At 32.6% G+C, this 17034-nt stretch overlaps 2 protein-coding genes across 7 annotated transcripts; one reads left to right on the plus strand and one right to left on the minus strand.

Annotated features, from left to right (window-relative positions):
- Positions 1-805: 805 nt before the first annotated feature.
- LOC126760718 (uncharacterized) lies at positions 806-6950 on the minus strand. Of its 6 annotated transcripts, none has more exons than XM_050476566.1 (2): positions 6894-6950; positions 806-1825 (listed from the first exon to the last, which is right to left on the minus strand). In XM_050476566.1, the coding sequence occupies exon 2, from the start codon at positions 1815-1817 to the stop codon at positions 885-887; it is 933 nt and encodes a 310-aa protein (XP_050332523.1). In that variant the 5' UTR covers positions 1818-1825; positions 6894-6950; the 3' UTR covers positions 806-884. The 6 variants fall into 6 exon arrangements, with proteins under 6 accessions (XP_050332523.1, XP_050332524.1, XP_050332518.1 ...); XM_050476567.1 differs by lacking the exon at positions 6894-6950 and adding an exon at positions 4572-4594; XM_050476561.1 differs by lacking the exon at positions 6894-6950 and adding an exon at positions 2058-2469.
- Positions 6951-8175: 1225 nt separating this feature from the next.
- LOC126758678 (uncharacterized) lies at positions 8176-12977 on the plus strand. Its single transcript, XM_050473027.1, has 2 exons — positions 8176-8381; positions 11031-12977. The coding sequence occupies exons 1-2, from the start codon at positions 8286-8288 to the stop codon at positions 12801-12803; spliced, it is 1869 nt and encodes a 622-aa protein (XP_050328984.1). The 5' UTR covers positions 8176-8285; the 3' UTR covers positions 12804-12977.
- The last annotated feature ends 4057 nt before the right edge of the window (positions 12978-17034 follow it).

The following is a 17034-nucleotide window of genomic DNA, read 5'->3' on the forward strand; positions in this document are numbered from 1 at the left end:
GGAGAATTGCGCATAATTTTAATTGAAAATGTTCCTTCATTTCATTCAGAAGAAAACAAAATGCTCTCTTATTTAATAGAAAATAACTGGTGAATTTATAACAAATATTTTTTATAAATGGCTTTCTTAATAATACTTTGGCTTACTTGGTGTTAGGAATGTGCTTTGTATTGATGAAAACATTCATCATCGTATATAAAACAAAATTTATGTCTATTTTTTTATCTTTAATTATCCCTCTTTTCACCTTTTCACTAGCAATAATTAAACTCAATTGTTTTGCTTTTAGCTGTTTAATTAGCTGTCAAATCTTCATCTTTTAACTTGGCAATACCAACTGTAATACTGTATACCAATACTTCGACTGAAAATAGTTGGGTTGATCTGAAGTTGAATTGCTCTATCTTCAATTCCACCGAGTGGAGTTGAAAACCGAAATAGGGGTATAAAATGGCCCCGTCTATTGCATATGTATATTGCACCTAACGGAGGGCCCACGTTGGATTTAATACCAGCAACTATACTACTAAGAGTTACTCCATTAATGACAAAACCTAAATCTTACCGATTCAAACAGGGTTAGATCGGCGAAATAATAGCCCTTGGCCGGACAAAATTCGGGACAATTCCGTTACCGTAGAACCAGATGTCGTGGAACTTGCGTCCGAAATGTATGTTTTAAGATTAACTAGACTACCAAAAATCATTATATTTGATATATGATTAGAAAATTCCCCATTGATAGGGAAATACATAACCATATCTTATCCATTTGTAGTTATTTTCCTTTTCATCCCTTTTCTCGTACTATTTAGTATACTTTTATTGGAAATTAAAATATTTGTTTACATATACGTACATACTATTTACACTAAACTATAATACTAATAATAAATAAAAAATGATTTTTTTATTAGTTTTGCAACGGTTTCGTTAGTACGTATTGTATTATTCAATTGAGAAATAGAAGGCGTGTTTGAACTTAGGGCACAATGCACTAAAAAAATTATGTCAGATAAATTATGCTTGGAATTACCTGCCATATTATATCCTACTCTTTCAATGTTTTCAAAAAATAGCATGAAAAATTCTATCAAACTAGTGGCGAAAACATCATTTCTAAGGCACGATTTAAAAAAAGTGTTACCCTTTAATGAACTTGAAGCTGTTACATACATCGATTTTATAAAAGATGGACTTATATTTCCTTTGGCAATTTTTGTGCAAATTTTATATTCTAAAATCTTATATTTGCTAATATGTAGGTTATTTGTATTTTCCAAAAAAATATGTCCAATTAGAGAAAAATCACAATGAGACAACATCCTATCCACCGAAATATTAATATTCTTGGGTGGCAACTGGAAGATTCTTTCAACTATTAAATGCATTTTGTACTTCGAATTATCATTTCTTATATTTCTTGCTGACCCCATAGAATTATTATAAATCAAGTTAACATCAGTTAGCAAATGCTTCAGTAAGTTTTCCACGGTAAAAATATATTTATAGCCATCAGGAGTTGCTAAAATTTTAGCAGCTGATTGTAAAGTTACCCCAACTTCACTTAGTCTTTTACAATGATCTTTTAAAAATAGCCTGTGGTGCGCATATTTCTTCATTAAATCCTTAGTTAGTTCTTCTCCCATCATTTCGAATATGATATCAACGAACACAGCACTCGTAAGGATTGTTTCAATATGTTTATACGTCATTGTGCCACAAAACTCGGTATCCAACCAGCTGAGCAATTTGAAGCAAATGGTTGATAAATCCTGATTGTCTGATAATATGGTTTGTTTAAGCCAGGAATCCATTTTCTTTCCTACAATGTAAAAGGAACAAATTATTAAATTATATAAGTGCTTCGATATTATTAAAAATACTATATCTGGTGAAGTCTTGTACATCAACTTCAAATTTAAATACAATTCGTAGTCATAATATAATACTAATTACTTCACCAGCTGATTATAAATTGTATTATTTAGGGCCGTTTACTCAATTCCCGGTTAATATTATTTAATAACCGCCGGTAGCTTTACTGCCGCCCAAACCAGTTTTCGTAGGCGGGGAGACGAAGAGGCAAGGCGAAGAGACTTCAACTCTAAGTTCTTCCGTATATGATTGCAAATATGCATAATAACTAGAGATTAATAGAACCATTTTTAACCATGTTGCCATTTTGTTGATAAAGTTTTGGTTAAGCGCTAACCGGACCGAGAAAACGGCTGTTACAATAATGTACATAACATCTTAAAAAAACGGTTATGTGAAAAATAATATGGACAGCCTACAGTTAATGAAGGGAATTTATTAGGAATTTGAAACTAAGTTTTTATTTTAACAGCAAAAAATAAGGTCACTTATCTTATGAATCGGCACCAGACCAATACCGAAACCATTATGTTTCCGCCCGCATGTTGAACGTTTTTATTCGTGTATTTATAGTTGTAGACTGCGCTTTTCGGTTTATACTACACGAGTACCTCGAACAGAGTTAAATGAATTTTATTTTATTTCGTCAGATCAGAAAATCATATGTTCTTTAACAAACTTTAACCCCTTCCTTACACAATCTCTTTTGGCCACATACGCTCTTTTTTTCGGCTACGGGTGTTAAAAGTTTCGGTTGAGCATTTTGCGGATAGGTGATCGCTCAACTTCCACATTCAAATTATATTTAATTTGTTTTAAGAAATAAACGGTATTTTCTGAACACAAGGAATTATATTTGCTTTGACAGACATATTTTGGACTTTCTGCCACGTATTTCACGCTGGGAAAACCTTTTTGTTCAATAATTTTTTGGGAACTTGCACTAAATTTGCTACTCCATTTGCTATACAATTCAAAATCAGACCTAGGTGCTTAAAATACAGTGACGGGCAATACTGTAACACTGTACTGCAATATCATGCGTTTGCACCGATGTACAATACCATGCATTTAAGCCTAAATTTTTACTTGTAGGGCCCTCACTGATGATATCGAAAGAATATTAGAAAACTGTGATAAAAGTGAAGATGAGTTTTTCGATGATAATGATGAAGCAAATTTTGGATTGAATATATATCGACGCGAACATAACCAGAAAGAACTAAGCCCATCAGAACATTATTTTAAAGAAGTTAATATTTTAAAAGACGCAAGCGTGTGCAAAATCTTTTGGATGATGAAAATGTGAACTAACTATTTGGAAACTACATAAAATAGTTGACGGCTTTAATACTGATTTCAAAAGGCCGCGAACAGCTACCGCCAGATTTTTTAAATTTTGCTGGCCCGTAAGCTACTTTTTATATTTTTTTCAGATGATCTCATGGAGTTAATAGTTCATCAATACAATTTATACACTCGTCAAAAAAGACAGAGAAAATGGAAAATACAGACAAACTAGGGATCCCTTTTTTTGGGATATATAAAGATGTCTATTGTTCAAATCCCTAATATTGGAAGATATTGGACGCCAATAGTAGGCAACAAATTAATACAGGACACTATGTCAGTGAATAAATTCGAAAAAATTAAATCAATGTTGCATTTCAACAACAATGATGATGAAATGAAAGAAAAAACGTGACAGTTCGTTGAAACCGAATTCCCAATTTAAAGCTTCCGGACTAGAAAATTATTACTTGGATAATTTTCATTTATCTGTAGTTTCCTGGAGAGATAATAAAATTGTTTACTTGATTTCAAGATACTGTGGCCCAACTTCACAACAAGCAATTTGATAAGAAAGTGGACCGGAAAATAACGGTAGCGTGCCAAAACGTTGTAGAAGAGTATAACAAATTCATGAGGGCTGTTGATTTGCTAGATGCCTTTATAGATCGATACAAAATCAAAATCCGCTCAATGAAGTGGTACTCGCCTCTTTTTTAACAATTGGTTGACACGACTGTCGCAAATGCTTGGCTTTATATAAACGACTGGAAGCACAAAAAGAAAATACAGTCAGACAGTTTGGAAGATTTTCGCCTGAAAGTAGATGAAATACTCTGCAAAAAACGGAAAGCTGCAACACCAGGTGGAAGGCCTTCAAAATTATCAAAAACTCCTTCAATAATGATAGGGTAATGAATTTATTTGCCACGTGTAAGAATAATCCTTATACTTTATTTCTAGAGAAAGCACCAGAGAAGTGGCTCCATGTCTGAAAAGGAAGTACGGTTGGACCATATGGATCACTGGCCAATATGGGTGGACGATCGAGTCAAAGTACAAAAGGTTCGAATAAAATTACTCAATCCATATTTAAGAAATAGATTCGTAAAAATGTTTTTTTTTACCTTGATACCCTAACCCTTCCCTTAAGTGAACAAGCCTATTATACTCGTTGCAACATGTTGAGAGAGAATAAAGATAATTTTGCAAAGAATTATCAATGAAATAAGCAATTATATTATGACGAACATGTACATAGGTCAGAGCAAAGCAGAAATTACGATAATTTAAAAGCACAATATTATATAGTGGAATCCTGAGCTAATGTACATCCTATTTTGTTTTTCATTTTATCTTTTGAATTTTGTAACTTAAATATATTTAAGATTATTTTAACATACAAAAATGCAAAACCATTCCGACGATTTAAAAACTAAGCAGCTAGTCTTCCAAGGATAATTGGAGGAAAATAAGTTATTCATAGACCACCTATACAACTTATTTCCTATTCAAGGAATCATTGACCAGTGGTAAATATTAAATTTTTCGCAATAAAAAATTAAAACACAAAAACTTAAAACATATATATAAAAAATCTGAGCCGAGCCACAAAATGTTAGTGGTATGAGATGGTAGTACAGATGAATTAATAACAGTAATATATAACAGATTGAATAATTCCTTTAACCAAAGTTGCCACTTTGCTACTATTATATAACACACATTACATTGCTACATTAAATAAGTAAATACTTTTATTATATTTCAGTATCTTATACAACATGATATCATGTCAGCAAACTAGCTAATCCTAGCTCACAAGAAATGCTAACACGTACTATTTACAAACAAAGAGGAACAGCAAACACATAATAACAGTCAGAAATGACGTAATTGTGCTGTCCACCTTTGCCGAACCTCTAGCATCGCGTACCATCGGCAAGTCACAAGTCGGCACCCAGCCCTCACCAATCAGACACTTATTGCTCACAATGTTAAGTCCTGCAGACGCATGCACACGTCCTTAAGCATCTCCTGGCGTTCTAAGTAGAAACTTGGACAGAGACAAACGTCGAAGGAAAATAAGATAAACTACAAAAAACTAAATACATCTAAAAAAAAATTAAAAACCCGGGGAATATTTGGCACAGTATCGAATAGGATATAGGAGGTTTTCTAGATGAAGTATATTCGTATAGTTGTATAGCTAAGATAAACTTATAGTTTTAAGATATTTGTATTTAAAGTTCATAAATTTAACAAATTGTAAGTATAGTAATTTTTCGATTAAGTTAGAAATTTACACTATGCTAATTTGAAATTTACACTACATATTTCTCAAAACAACAAAAATTAATGAAAAGCTATAAAAAAAACCGTAAAATTCGGCTGCACTGAATTTTTAAATGAATAGGTATTTCATCTGCGACGGTAATATATAGGAGGTTGGCCTATGGTACTACCCTTTTTCCATTGCTTTATACTATATGTATTATGTTTATATAGTATGTACAGTGGACCAATAAAGTTTACATACACCTTGTTCTATTAAATTACGACACGTTTATTTGTTATAAAATTAATAAATTTTGTAGTTTTTTTCTATCCATTTCAAAAGATGTATATTTAACATTAAATTTAGCATATAAAATTTATTTTTCACAAATAAAAAAAATATTGCTAAAGCTTAAAATGGGCATAATTTATATCAAAAAAGTTTACGAACACTAATGATTATTTATATAAATCAAAAGTAATTACAATAGTTTTAGCGGGTTTTGGCCTACATTTTGTTGCTATTATTGTCCCTAGACATCGATGTATGCTCCCCACTCAATTTCTAGTATTATTTCCGGATATTTTGACCCACTAAGTCCATGATCCAGCTTTTTGACCTTATTTTGATGAAATTCGATGTTTTCGAATACGATTTTCCAAAAAGTTCCAGATGTTTTGAATAGGATTAATGTATGGTAATTGCGGGACTTATGGAGTTATTTTTAATTCCACAACAACCCTGCAGGTACAAGATAAGACGGGTATTTTGGGTCGTTATCCTGTTGTAAATAGAAGTGGCCGCTATTAATAGCCGATTTAAGCACACTTAAAATTTAAATTTTTTTCTTAAAATGTTTTTGAAATGTACCCAAAAAAAAGATTCCCAAAACAGTAGGGACTGTGTTGAATAGTGCTGGTTGTAATAGACGAATCGCAAGTCGTAAGCCATATATAAGTTAGGTTACTAAAAAAGATGTCGGCGGTCGCTAAACAATATTTAAACAAACCATATTGGTTTTGGGGAAACATTGTGTTCAGCGACGAATCAAAATTTAATATATTTGGTTCGAATAGATCACGAAAAGTGTGGTGAAAGATCAATGAAGAGTCGCAAGGAAAAACGGTAAAGCACTGTGGGGGTAATGTAATGGTTTGGGGGAATATGGCTGCATCTGGAGTTAGACATTTAGATTTCTTTTTTTTTCTGCTTCACCGAAGTAATCGGAATCGTGCCATCATTTTAACCAGCAATTAAGGGATGCTATTCGGGATGCCAGCTGGGCACACGAACTTTGATATAACTTAGGCACCGACTAATTTAATCGTTCCCAGGAGTTAATAATTATTGTAAAAGTAATTTAAATAACAATATTCATATAAATAATAAACTTGTATGGGAAAAAAGTAGTTGCACAATCATTACAAATTAGTTATACGAGACTTACTTTGTATTTACTTTGTCTTTCACTTTTTAAAACAGAACATTCTACCCGCCTAAAAATCGATAACAGATATACTACTATTTTACCGCGTTCAAACGGTAAATATTTTGTCGCTCACTATCGGTATATGTTCCTTTGTTGTCGCTTTATGTGTTCGCACAGTCGAAAAGAGTGCAGGAAGTTTAGTGAAGTTTTTCTATCTTGTTTTTAAAAATTTTCTCAAAGTTTGTGCGGTGCGGCTACACGAGATGATTACCAAATTGTGATAGAACAGTATTTTGAATACAAACAATACAATACGACAATAGAAATTTCCGAATATACCTTTTTGAAATCATAAAAATAAATACAATTGTTATTTATATGTAGGTCAGGATCACCAAAGTTATATCCCGTATAAATAGGGCATTCCATGCTGCAAGAAATTGATATTACATATATTTTATAGCAAATTAGTTAAAAAATAGGGATATTCGGGATCTGTTATATTGGGTAAATTTTAATATAGTATCCCCCGATTTCGGAGTTAAAATAAAACGTCTTCAGTTTTATCACGTTGAGCTCTTTTTTTCGAAAATCCGGCTGACTTTACTGTATTTGAATAGTTTAACACCTTGAAATATTTCCCTGGCTTTGATTCTTGCAAGTTGCAAGAGTATAAAATGTTCGCTTGCATTAGATCTTATGCTTCTTTTCTTGTTCTAAAATAGATAAGGGGATTCTCTTGCTCTTGCAAGATTGTAGATTGCAAAAATCCTATACCGAAATATACAAGGGCACGAGAGCACCCATTGCAGAATCTAGTGATATATGAACGGCTGGTTCGGTCAATTTATTGTAAATGACTATTGTGCATGGCTATTGTGAATTGGCGCACCTTATGCATTCATTCTTAACAAAAAACTGTAACAAATCTTTACAATTTAAATAGAAATTATAAAATCTATTTAAAATTTACCTTCCTTAACAATTTAACGTCAAAATTTGTATTTAGGTAAAATAACAGCTAGCACATGGTTGGAATTATTTTTTTACGTGTCATTGCACGAGAATAAACATGGGTTTTGGTCTGACACATTTCACAGCCATTGCAAATAATTGTCTGCGTTGTTTGTTGTTGTGCCGGTGCACCAAGAGGAAATATCTGCAATTCGTCCACCGTGAAAGGGTTTTGCAAGAGCAAGAGAATACCCCTGATGTGTTGTTCGGATGCAGATTTATTAATCGATGCAAGTTTTCATAATCGATATATAAGTGTACACCATCCTTAGATGAACAATATATATGTATTTTCATATTAAAATTGTTTTCATATTTAAAAGTATCTCAGTAATATATTGTAGAAGTATAAAAGAGTTTATGATCTTTTTAATATTCTATGTTTTGTTATAAAGTATGGATGGAAAAATGGACTTCGAAGTTCCTGTTCTAGCCGGATATCTTAATGTACCAATGCAATCTAGTTTTTCTTTAAATCGAATATCTAAAAAGGTTAGTTGTGCATACCAAATTCTATATTCAAACACATTTTTATAATGTAAACAAGTTCTAAGCCAATAACTTGATATTTTTGGAAGTGACCTTTATTTTTACATTGAAAAAAATTAAGAATAAATCAGGCTGGGATGTAGAATAGCATACCCCGATTTCGGGGTTAAAGTGGGTATGTACGAATAGAGAAGGTTCTCCAGACTGAAAAAATATACATATATTTAAATATTGTTGCCGCTGACTTATGGCTTTTGAGATATTTTCATTTCAAGTGCAAAATTCAACTATTTAAACCGTGTTTCTTTGATTTAGAATAAATTTTACACATATATTTTAAACTTTTATATCCACTAACAATTCACTAATCCGATTCTTCACTTATGTTTAGTATTAAATAATGCGGAACTAACTTTAATTAATATTTAATTTTCGGTGAAATCCATTTATTCATAAAATAACAAAGTGGTACAGGAATAAAAATAAATAAAAAAAGAAGGGTTCTTCCATATAAAATTCGTAATCGTGTGATGAGTAACGCAAAATATTTCAGAATTTTCTTTCTCTTGATAAATTCCGGGGTTGGGTTGGATATTTTTCTTAAAGCCAAGGCAAGAAGGTATCCTTCGCCAAAGAAATGAAGACACCCCTGTGTTGGTCCGACCAGGGTTCAACGCGAAAGTACTGAAGACATCTCGGTGTGGGTCCGTCCAGGGTTATTTTTTTGACGCTCCGCCGAAGGGCGACAACACAAAAAGGAGTTCTGTGCGAAAGAACGGAAGACACCCCTGTGTCTGTCTTACCAGGGTTATTTTTTGACGCGCGGCCGTAGGCCGCCTTTTCAGGAATAAATTCTACGTAAAAAACGAACAATACGTTATTTATCTCTTGCTATTGGGGTATTTGTTTCTATTGGTTTCTTTGTAAACTAAATAGATAAGGTCACATTGAGTATTTGAGAGAATGCAACCCTTTTGTTATTGTGTGAACTTAAAGAATTAAACGAAAGTTAAGTTTTGAATAAAAGTTATTTTTGCACCTTTTCATGTAAAATAAATGGGTAGAAAGGAATTAGTGAGGTGTTAGTGATAAATTTTAGAATAGCGATTTCGGGTTTGAAATAGGTATCGGCTGAAAGGAGACTTTTGTCAGATCACGTATAAATACTTATATACATACATATGTACATATAGTGTCCACTTATTTATAATTTTCAAGATATTTGCATTACAAATAAAAAATATTTACTCATTTTTACTTAGAAATTTTTATTTTTTAATGAGTTTTCCATTTATATTATTATTTTACATATGTATGTATATTAATATGTTAATAATGATTCCAAATTTAGCTTTAATCAGTAATTATAGACTACCTTAGACCTTATATCCCAAATACTTGTGAAAATTTTAATAAAAAAAAATTATTTTGAGTAAATATTAGAATAACATCCCCCGATTTCGGTTTTAAAATGGGTATGTACGGATAGGTCCTCCAGACCAAGAAAATTGCTGCTAACGTTTAGTTTTTACGATATTTGCAATTAAAGTTCAAAACTCAACTTTTTAAAATGCGCATTTCTCCGATTTTTAATGAATTTTACACTTATATTTTTAACTTTTATATCCACTAAAACTTCACTAATTCGTTTCCACCCAATAATTTAATATTAAAAAGTAAATAAAAGGCTGGGATTTAGAATAGCATCCCCGGATTTCGGGAATAAAATGGGTATCAGCGGAAAGGTGACGTTCTCCAGATCACGAAAATATATATATATAGTTGCCGCTGACTTATAGTTTTAAAGATATTTGCATTTAAAGTTGAAAAATTGACAACTTTTACATTGATAGTTTGTATGTTGTGAGTAACTTTTTCACTTATATTATGCACTTTTCACGTATTTGATATTCTGCTTTTGGGAAGCAATTGCCCGATGCATCTCGCTTGTGTATTTGTCGGACGGCGGGCAGGATGCAGGTCACAATTCAGTTTCACTATCGGAAACAAAAAATTCAAAGAGATTCATATTTTATCATAATGTATCCTCTAGTTAAACTAAAAAAAGTTCCAACACAAAGTGTAAACCCCAGCTCCATATATTGCATATAATGATTTTCGATAATCTAACCGACTTTATGCCAAAAATGTGGGAGTAATAAAATTATGATGTTTATAAAATTGTATAAAAACATCTACAGTATACTTGAGTAACGTCAAAAATTATCGAGATCTGTACAGATCTAATCCAACACAAAATTTCTCGAGTTTCAGATACATATTTGGTAAAAATTTAAGAAAAATTTAATAATGTATAAATAAAAGTGAGCCCTATATTAATTAAAGTAGAATGTGAGAAAGTAACAAAACCCCAAAAAAAAAATTTTCATATATTTTTTATATATTCCAATTTTTCAATAAACTACTAACCCCAGTTTTAAAAAATTCTAAATGAGAATAAAATTTTTGGATTTTGGAAAATTAAAAATAGATATTATTATTATACTCATAAAAAACACTATGATTTTGAGTTAGAAATAATCATTATGTCCTGTATGGTCACTTCCATATAAAGTGTTTTAATATAAAGACTGATGGAAATAATATTATTAAATTTATTTAACGGATTCTTTTATTTCCTTCCCTCAACAGAAAAATTGTCACAGATATTGTCAATTATTCAATTCAAGTCGTCATGGTATTGAACGACTCGAGATTTGCGAATCTAAAGATGACAAGAACCCAAAAATAGTAACGCTCGAAAATTGCGTCAAGATAACACAAGAACCAGCTCCGGCCAATCTCATACTAGTTATAAAAAAAACAGAGTCTCTGACATTAAACGCTTTATCAGAGGAAGACTTAAAAGAATGGACTAATGCATTACAAATGGTTGCCTTTCGAAATAAAAACAGTTTAAGCATACCGCAAGCCGCGATAGAAGAAGATAATGATTTATATTGTAGCTCTTTTGGTGATGGCTTATTTTTTATTACACTTATTCCTTCAGAAACGTCGATTCGTTGTAATTTTGAATCCAAATCATATATTCTCCATCTGACTGCAACTGAACTTCAATTAAAATGCACTGAAGACCTTAATGAAATAAGAGCAAGATGGCCATATCGATTTATTCGAAAATACGGTTACCGTGATGGTAAATTCACATTCGAGGCAGGTAGAAAATGTTGCACAGGAGAAGGAATATTTACGCTTGATCATACCAATCCCCAAGAAATATTTCGTTGCATGGCCGCAAAAATGAAATCTATGAAGAAGTTAATAAATTGCGACAATCACAATAATGACATTAACGATAACCATTGGACGATTGCCGCAAATATGGAGGCGGGCTCTCGAAGCCCCTTGACACCAAACAATCAACAGTGTATAAGTATTGAAAGCAACTCTCAAAATAGTGTTTCTTATAGAGAATTTGCGACATCTAGCGATTCCCTTAACAGCTGCTTTACAAACTCTAATAACAATTCGATATCGACATTATTGCATCCTGTTTTAAAACAAATCCCGAGTAAGCCACCCCGAAAAATACAATCAACATTCCCCACTTCCGGAAGTTCTAATAAAGCGCAAATGCTTACAGCAAATCTAAATTTTCAACTAAATGCTGATAAATTGTGCAAATATCAGAATTATGAGGCAGTTTCGATAACAACATCAAGTGATCCCAATAAAACGATTGGGTCAACCCTTGTTATAAAGCCGAATTCTCCAGAGTGTGTTCACAAACAATGTCTAACATTGCTTAATAATGAAACTTTAGGAGCTGAACGAAACTATGAAAGCATAGAAACTGTAACTGATGCCTGGAAAACTCTTGGGATAGATGAAGTACAGCATAAGGAACGTGTTTTGGGCAAACATTGCGATGAGGATTTTAAAGACCCATGTTGGCAACGTTCCGTCCACACTTGTAATCGCTCATTAAAGGAAACATTTTTACCATCTAAAGTGTCAAGAGTAATAGATATTGATATCGGAGAAGGAGGCGGAGGGAGTGGCATTTCAAGTAATTCAAGGTGTGTTGATGATTCGTATGATAGGCTAGATTTTATGTCACCGAATAACAAAACATCCAGTGGTTATAACACCATTATATCTGTCATATCGCCCATTCGTAAACGCTGCAATTCCCCCTCTTTGAGTGATTATGAATTCATTGGCAATCCGGAAATTGAATTGTCCAAGAAAAACGATATAGACAAAACTGGAAATATCCGGCCTTTTAATTCCAATCTACCAATATGCCCAACTTCGATAGCATTAAAGTGCAACATAGTTGGAGAAAATTATTTCGAACCGTCCGTAAGTCAACAAGTGTATCAGAGTGCAAACATATCACCTACACACGAAAATTATAGTGGCATAAATTATACAATAGTTAGTAAGCCTAAAAGAGTTTGATACTGAATTTTTATACAATATTCCCTTTCAAAAACTGTGATTGTCGTATCTGAATTAGAAATATCTTATTCGATCGATTTGCAAAATTTGTAAATCCATTCTTATGTATTTGCGCCATATGAATATCTATATACATGTTTTATAAGAAATTAATAACAGTATACAAAATTTAAATGAACTGTTTTGATTTTAATTTGAAAACTATATTGTTAGATTTATGTAAGGTATAGTATGCAGTAAAAAAAAAACTTACACCCTCGATAATTGTTGATTTAAAAGTTTTCTAATCAATCCAGATATCACCAATGTAATATATGAAAATAACAAAAAGTATCAAATCTGCTTGTAGAGCAGTACGCAGAGTTTTTCGTAAAAGTGTACCCTTTATGGATGTTGTTGTTTTAGCGGGTACCTAGTCCCCGTTAAGATGGTAAGGACTAGCTAAGTTATCGTCGACGTCATCCAACGGAAGGCTCAAGGAACGTGCTGTTTTGTCGGGGTCGGACAAAAGGGAGAGGGGTGGTGGCGTATACAAAGAGGTGGTCAGTGTCATGCGGAGACTCAGTGCACGCAGGACATATATTGGATATGTCGGGGGTCTATTCTGGATAAGTAGGAGTTTAAACAAGGGTCACTCTCGTTTCTCGCAGCAACTCGAGGTCTTCCTCTGCAGTGGATGGTGGTTTGACTCCAAGTACGTCATTCACTGGAAGGGACTCTGTGAAGGTTTTTCGGGAAAGATACGAAATTGCTATTACTATGTTCGGACCGACAATGAAACATGTTTTCGTGGGAAAAACTGGTTTTCGCCCTAAAACTTGTGTTTTCGTCCATTAAAATCTGTCAAACGAAAACACATTGAAAACCAGTTTTCGCTGAAAACTACTTGAAAACTTACATTCCACTCAATATAATCGGTGCCAGCTCCAGTTTAATCGATTTTATTGAAATACATATTTTGCCGGCCCTGAATTGTCACTTGATATTTGTTTACATTCCATATACAAATACAGCTGTCACATGATATTCTCATATTTGGGGAATTCTCTTGTTCTTGCCAAACCTTGCACGGTGTAGAAATTGCAGAATTTTCCTCTTGGTGCAACGGCACAACAAAAACACGCAGAAAATTATTTGTAATGGCTGTAAAATATGTCAGACCAAAACCGATGTTTATTTTCGTGCCGTCATATATCACTGGATTCTGTAATGGGTGCTCTCTTGGCCTTGCATATTTCGGTATAGGATTTTTGCATTTTGTGTCATCATGATAGGGGAGAAGCCCTACTGACTGAATTGTAGCAAAAAAATATTAGTTCTCTTCGCGGGCCAATATTAAGGCATCCAAAACTTACCATTCTCGTTGCTCAAAATGTAAATAAACAAAAAAATTTGTGAGTTGTCAGTGAAAACTCATCGAAAACACACACTGTCGGTCCGAACGACTTAGATTCCACAACCCACAAATGTGTTTTCAAGATGTTTTCAATGTCGGTCCGAACATAGTATATCATGCAATGCGAACAATTTCGAACGCTCAAAACGTTAAATTTTGAATTTTATCGGAATTTTTATACATGTTTTTGCTAGCGAAGAAATAAATTTAAAAAAAGAAAAATGTAAGTTTTTATTGAATTCAAACTATAACATATTTGTTACGAGTAAAATAATCTTTAATGCGATTTCCGCAAGTCTAAAATAATTACCACCAAGCCAAAAACTAAGAAAATTTATTTCATTTTTCAAAATTGTCAAATTTGTTGATAACGCAGTTTACTTAAAAGCAGGTTATGGACGGTATCAAAGATCGCATAAACATTTTCGATCGAAAATTCTTTCAGCAACGAATTCGATTTCGATGCGGATTCAATAATTAGACCCAATATACTTATGTGTGTAATTATACAAATATTTTCCTTGCGATTTAAGGAATGTGGTCGATAATTGGTAAGTTTTATACATCATTTCAAAATGAACTATATTTCATAATAATGACTTTAACTAATTTATGATGAATTTAACGATTACTTTGAATTTCCTTCAAGAAACAATTGTTGATTTCATGTTTCTTCGCAAAACCAGCGTTGCCATATTCGCATCATATTGAAAACATTTATTAATAATTAGTACTAGATTTCTTTAGAGCTGCATACTAGCACAAGAAATTTTCTTGACCATTTCTTAAGTGTTTTTTTATATGAAGTTTTTACATTTCTTAAGAGAGTTAAGAGAGTTTCCATAACTACCCTTAAGTAGGAATTTAACCTACTGCTGTATTCTTAATGTAGTTGAGTGAAAGTCACTCTATATTCGCGAATAAACACGAGCTATTCTTGTTGCTGTTGTAGCGGCAGAAAACATTCCTGAAGTAATTTCGAGGCATACTCGTCCGTTCCAGTTACAGGAACAGCGAAAAAACGCTTATAGCATTCGAAATCACTCTGAATTTAAATATAAAATTAAGAAAATTTCATATATTTACAATATTTTAAATTAGAAGAAAATTTCAAACATTTTTTTTATAATTACTACAGTATATCGGGACTGACAACCCTGCGTTGTGAGAGAGCAATCAGCTGACACGTTTCTACGGCAAAAATCCAAATGCCGTGGGAATCTACGGTAGCCTTCGTCAAAGCGGAAGGTAGAAGCGGTGTTGGCTGATCATTTACATTGCGCCTCCATAAGATAGGTCGTATCAGCTGACACGGGCCAAGGGTTTACGTTGTTCGCTGATCCAGCTATTAGACACGACTGTCATGGTAACGACAAGCTCTTGTGCAATGACGGTGGTTGTACTGCAAGGAAGTCATTCATTAGAAGCGAATCGGAGAAGGTGGTAATAGCTTCACCAGGAAATATCTCTGGCTTTACTGCAAACATCGTTGAAGTAATGCATTTTCTCTTGACAATCCTAGAAGGCAGGGCTGCTCCGAGCAAATGACTATTGTCGAGTTCCTTAATGTGAAACTTACTATAATCGACCGGCTATTTGTATTGTACATTGCCAAAAAGATATATATATTGTTCTTTTCCTCACATCACATTATAAAGTGGAGCCAATTTCCTTTAATGGTTGTAGATTTTCAAAATATAGTAATTAAACAGTGTGAACTGACACAAAGGTTTTATATTTGCAATCAATATATTGTTGTAGTCCTTCAACAATATTTCATTATAAATTTATTGTAATATACTTATTTATAATTAATTTGTGTTTATACAATAGAAGCGGAACGAAATTATGTTTCTTAATAATTTAATATACAGTTATGTACAAAAACATTCGTTTTAAATTAGTGTTCATTTTTATTATCCTTAGGCAATATTTCGATTTGATTAGAGATTTGAGTGTGCACACTTTCTCCTTTTTCCGCAAGTATTTCTTCTATATTTTTTTTTCCATTAAGATCAGTAAACCAATTAAGGTTATCAGCAATTAAATGGTTATTTGAACAACCTTCGCATCGAACTATTACAACACCTTTCCGATACGACACATCAGATATTATATTAGAGTTCCTCGTTTGACAAACTTTGCACGTATATATTAAATTAATATTTTTCTTTATATATCCCAAGGGTTGAAACTTATAGCCTCGGACCAATGAATTCAATGTGTGATTTTTATAACATGAAATCTGTTTAATATGTTTATTTACTAACGAGATACTAGAGAACGTTCTAGCTAAATACTTATTAAGCAAAATAAACTTCCGAAAAAGGGTCATTTTGTAAATTTATTAATGATTGGAGATGTCAAAATAGCGATAATACTATTTATTAAATACGACTATCGATACATCTCCTTTTAGTCCAATAATAGTCTTTACCACTTTTCTTTCAAAAAATTTCGGATTTCGGGAATAAAATTGATATGGTCTGATAGAGGATGTTTTTCAGATCAAGAATGCAGTTATAGCCGCGGGAAACTTATAGTTTTTGAGATATTTGTATGTAAAGTGGAAAATTACCATTCAGTACGTATTTTTTAGATTTAAATTTATGTTTACACTTATATTTTGCACTTTTATAGGGAAAACTTTAGTAAACCGTCCCAGGATTTCGGGAATAAAATTGATATGGTCTGATAGAGGATGTTTTTCAGATCAAGAATGCAGTCATAGCCGCGGGAAACTTATACTATGTTCGGACCGACTACGAAAACATGTTTTCGTGGGAAAAACTGGTTTTCGCACTATGTGCGGATAAAAAGATATTTATATTGAAA

This window comes from Bactrocera neohumeralis, chromosome 5 (genome assembly GCF_024586455.1).
Source record: "Bactrocera neohumeralis isolate Rockhampton chromosome 5, APGP_CSIRO_Bneo_wtdbg2-racon-allhic-juicebox.fasta_v2, whole genome shotgun sequence".
Lineage (NCBI taxonomy): Eukaryota > Metazoa > Arthropoda > Insecta > Diptera > Tephritidae > Bactrocera > Bactrocera neohumeralis.

Excerpts from the sequence above, each read along its gene's own strand:
- LOC126760718 (XM_050476561.1), bottom strand. The coding sequence starts at position 2,250 with ATGTACATTATTGTAACAGCCGTTTTCTCGGTCCGGTTAGCGCTTAAC. Across the intron at positions 1,826-2,057 it reads CTCCCCGCCTACGAAAACTG|GAAAGAAAATGGATTCCTGG; the intron begins GTTTGGGCGGCA and ends TTTACATTGTAG.
- LOC126758678 (XM_050473027.1), top strand. The coding sequence starts at position 8,286 with ATGGATGGAAAAATGGACTTCGAAGTTCCTGTTCTAGCCGGATATCTT. Across the intron at positions 8,382-11,030 it reads TAAATCGAATATCTAAAAAG|AAAAATTGTCACAGATATTG; the intron begins GTTAGTTGTGCA and ends TTCCCTCAACAG.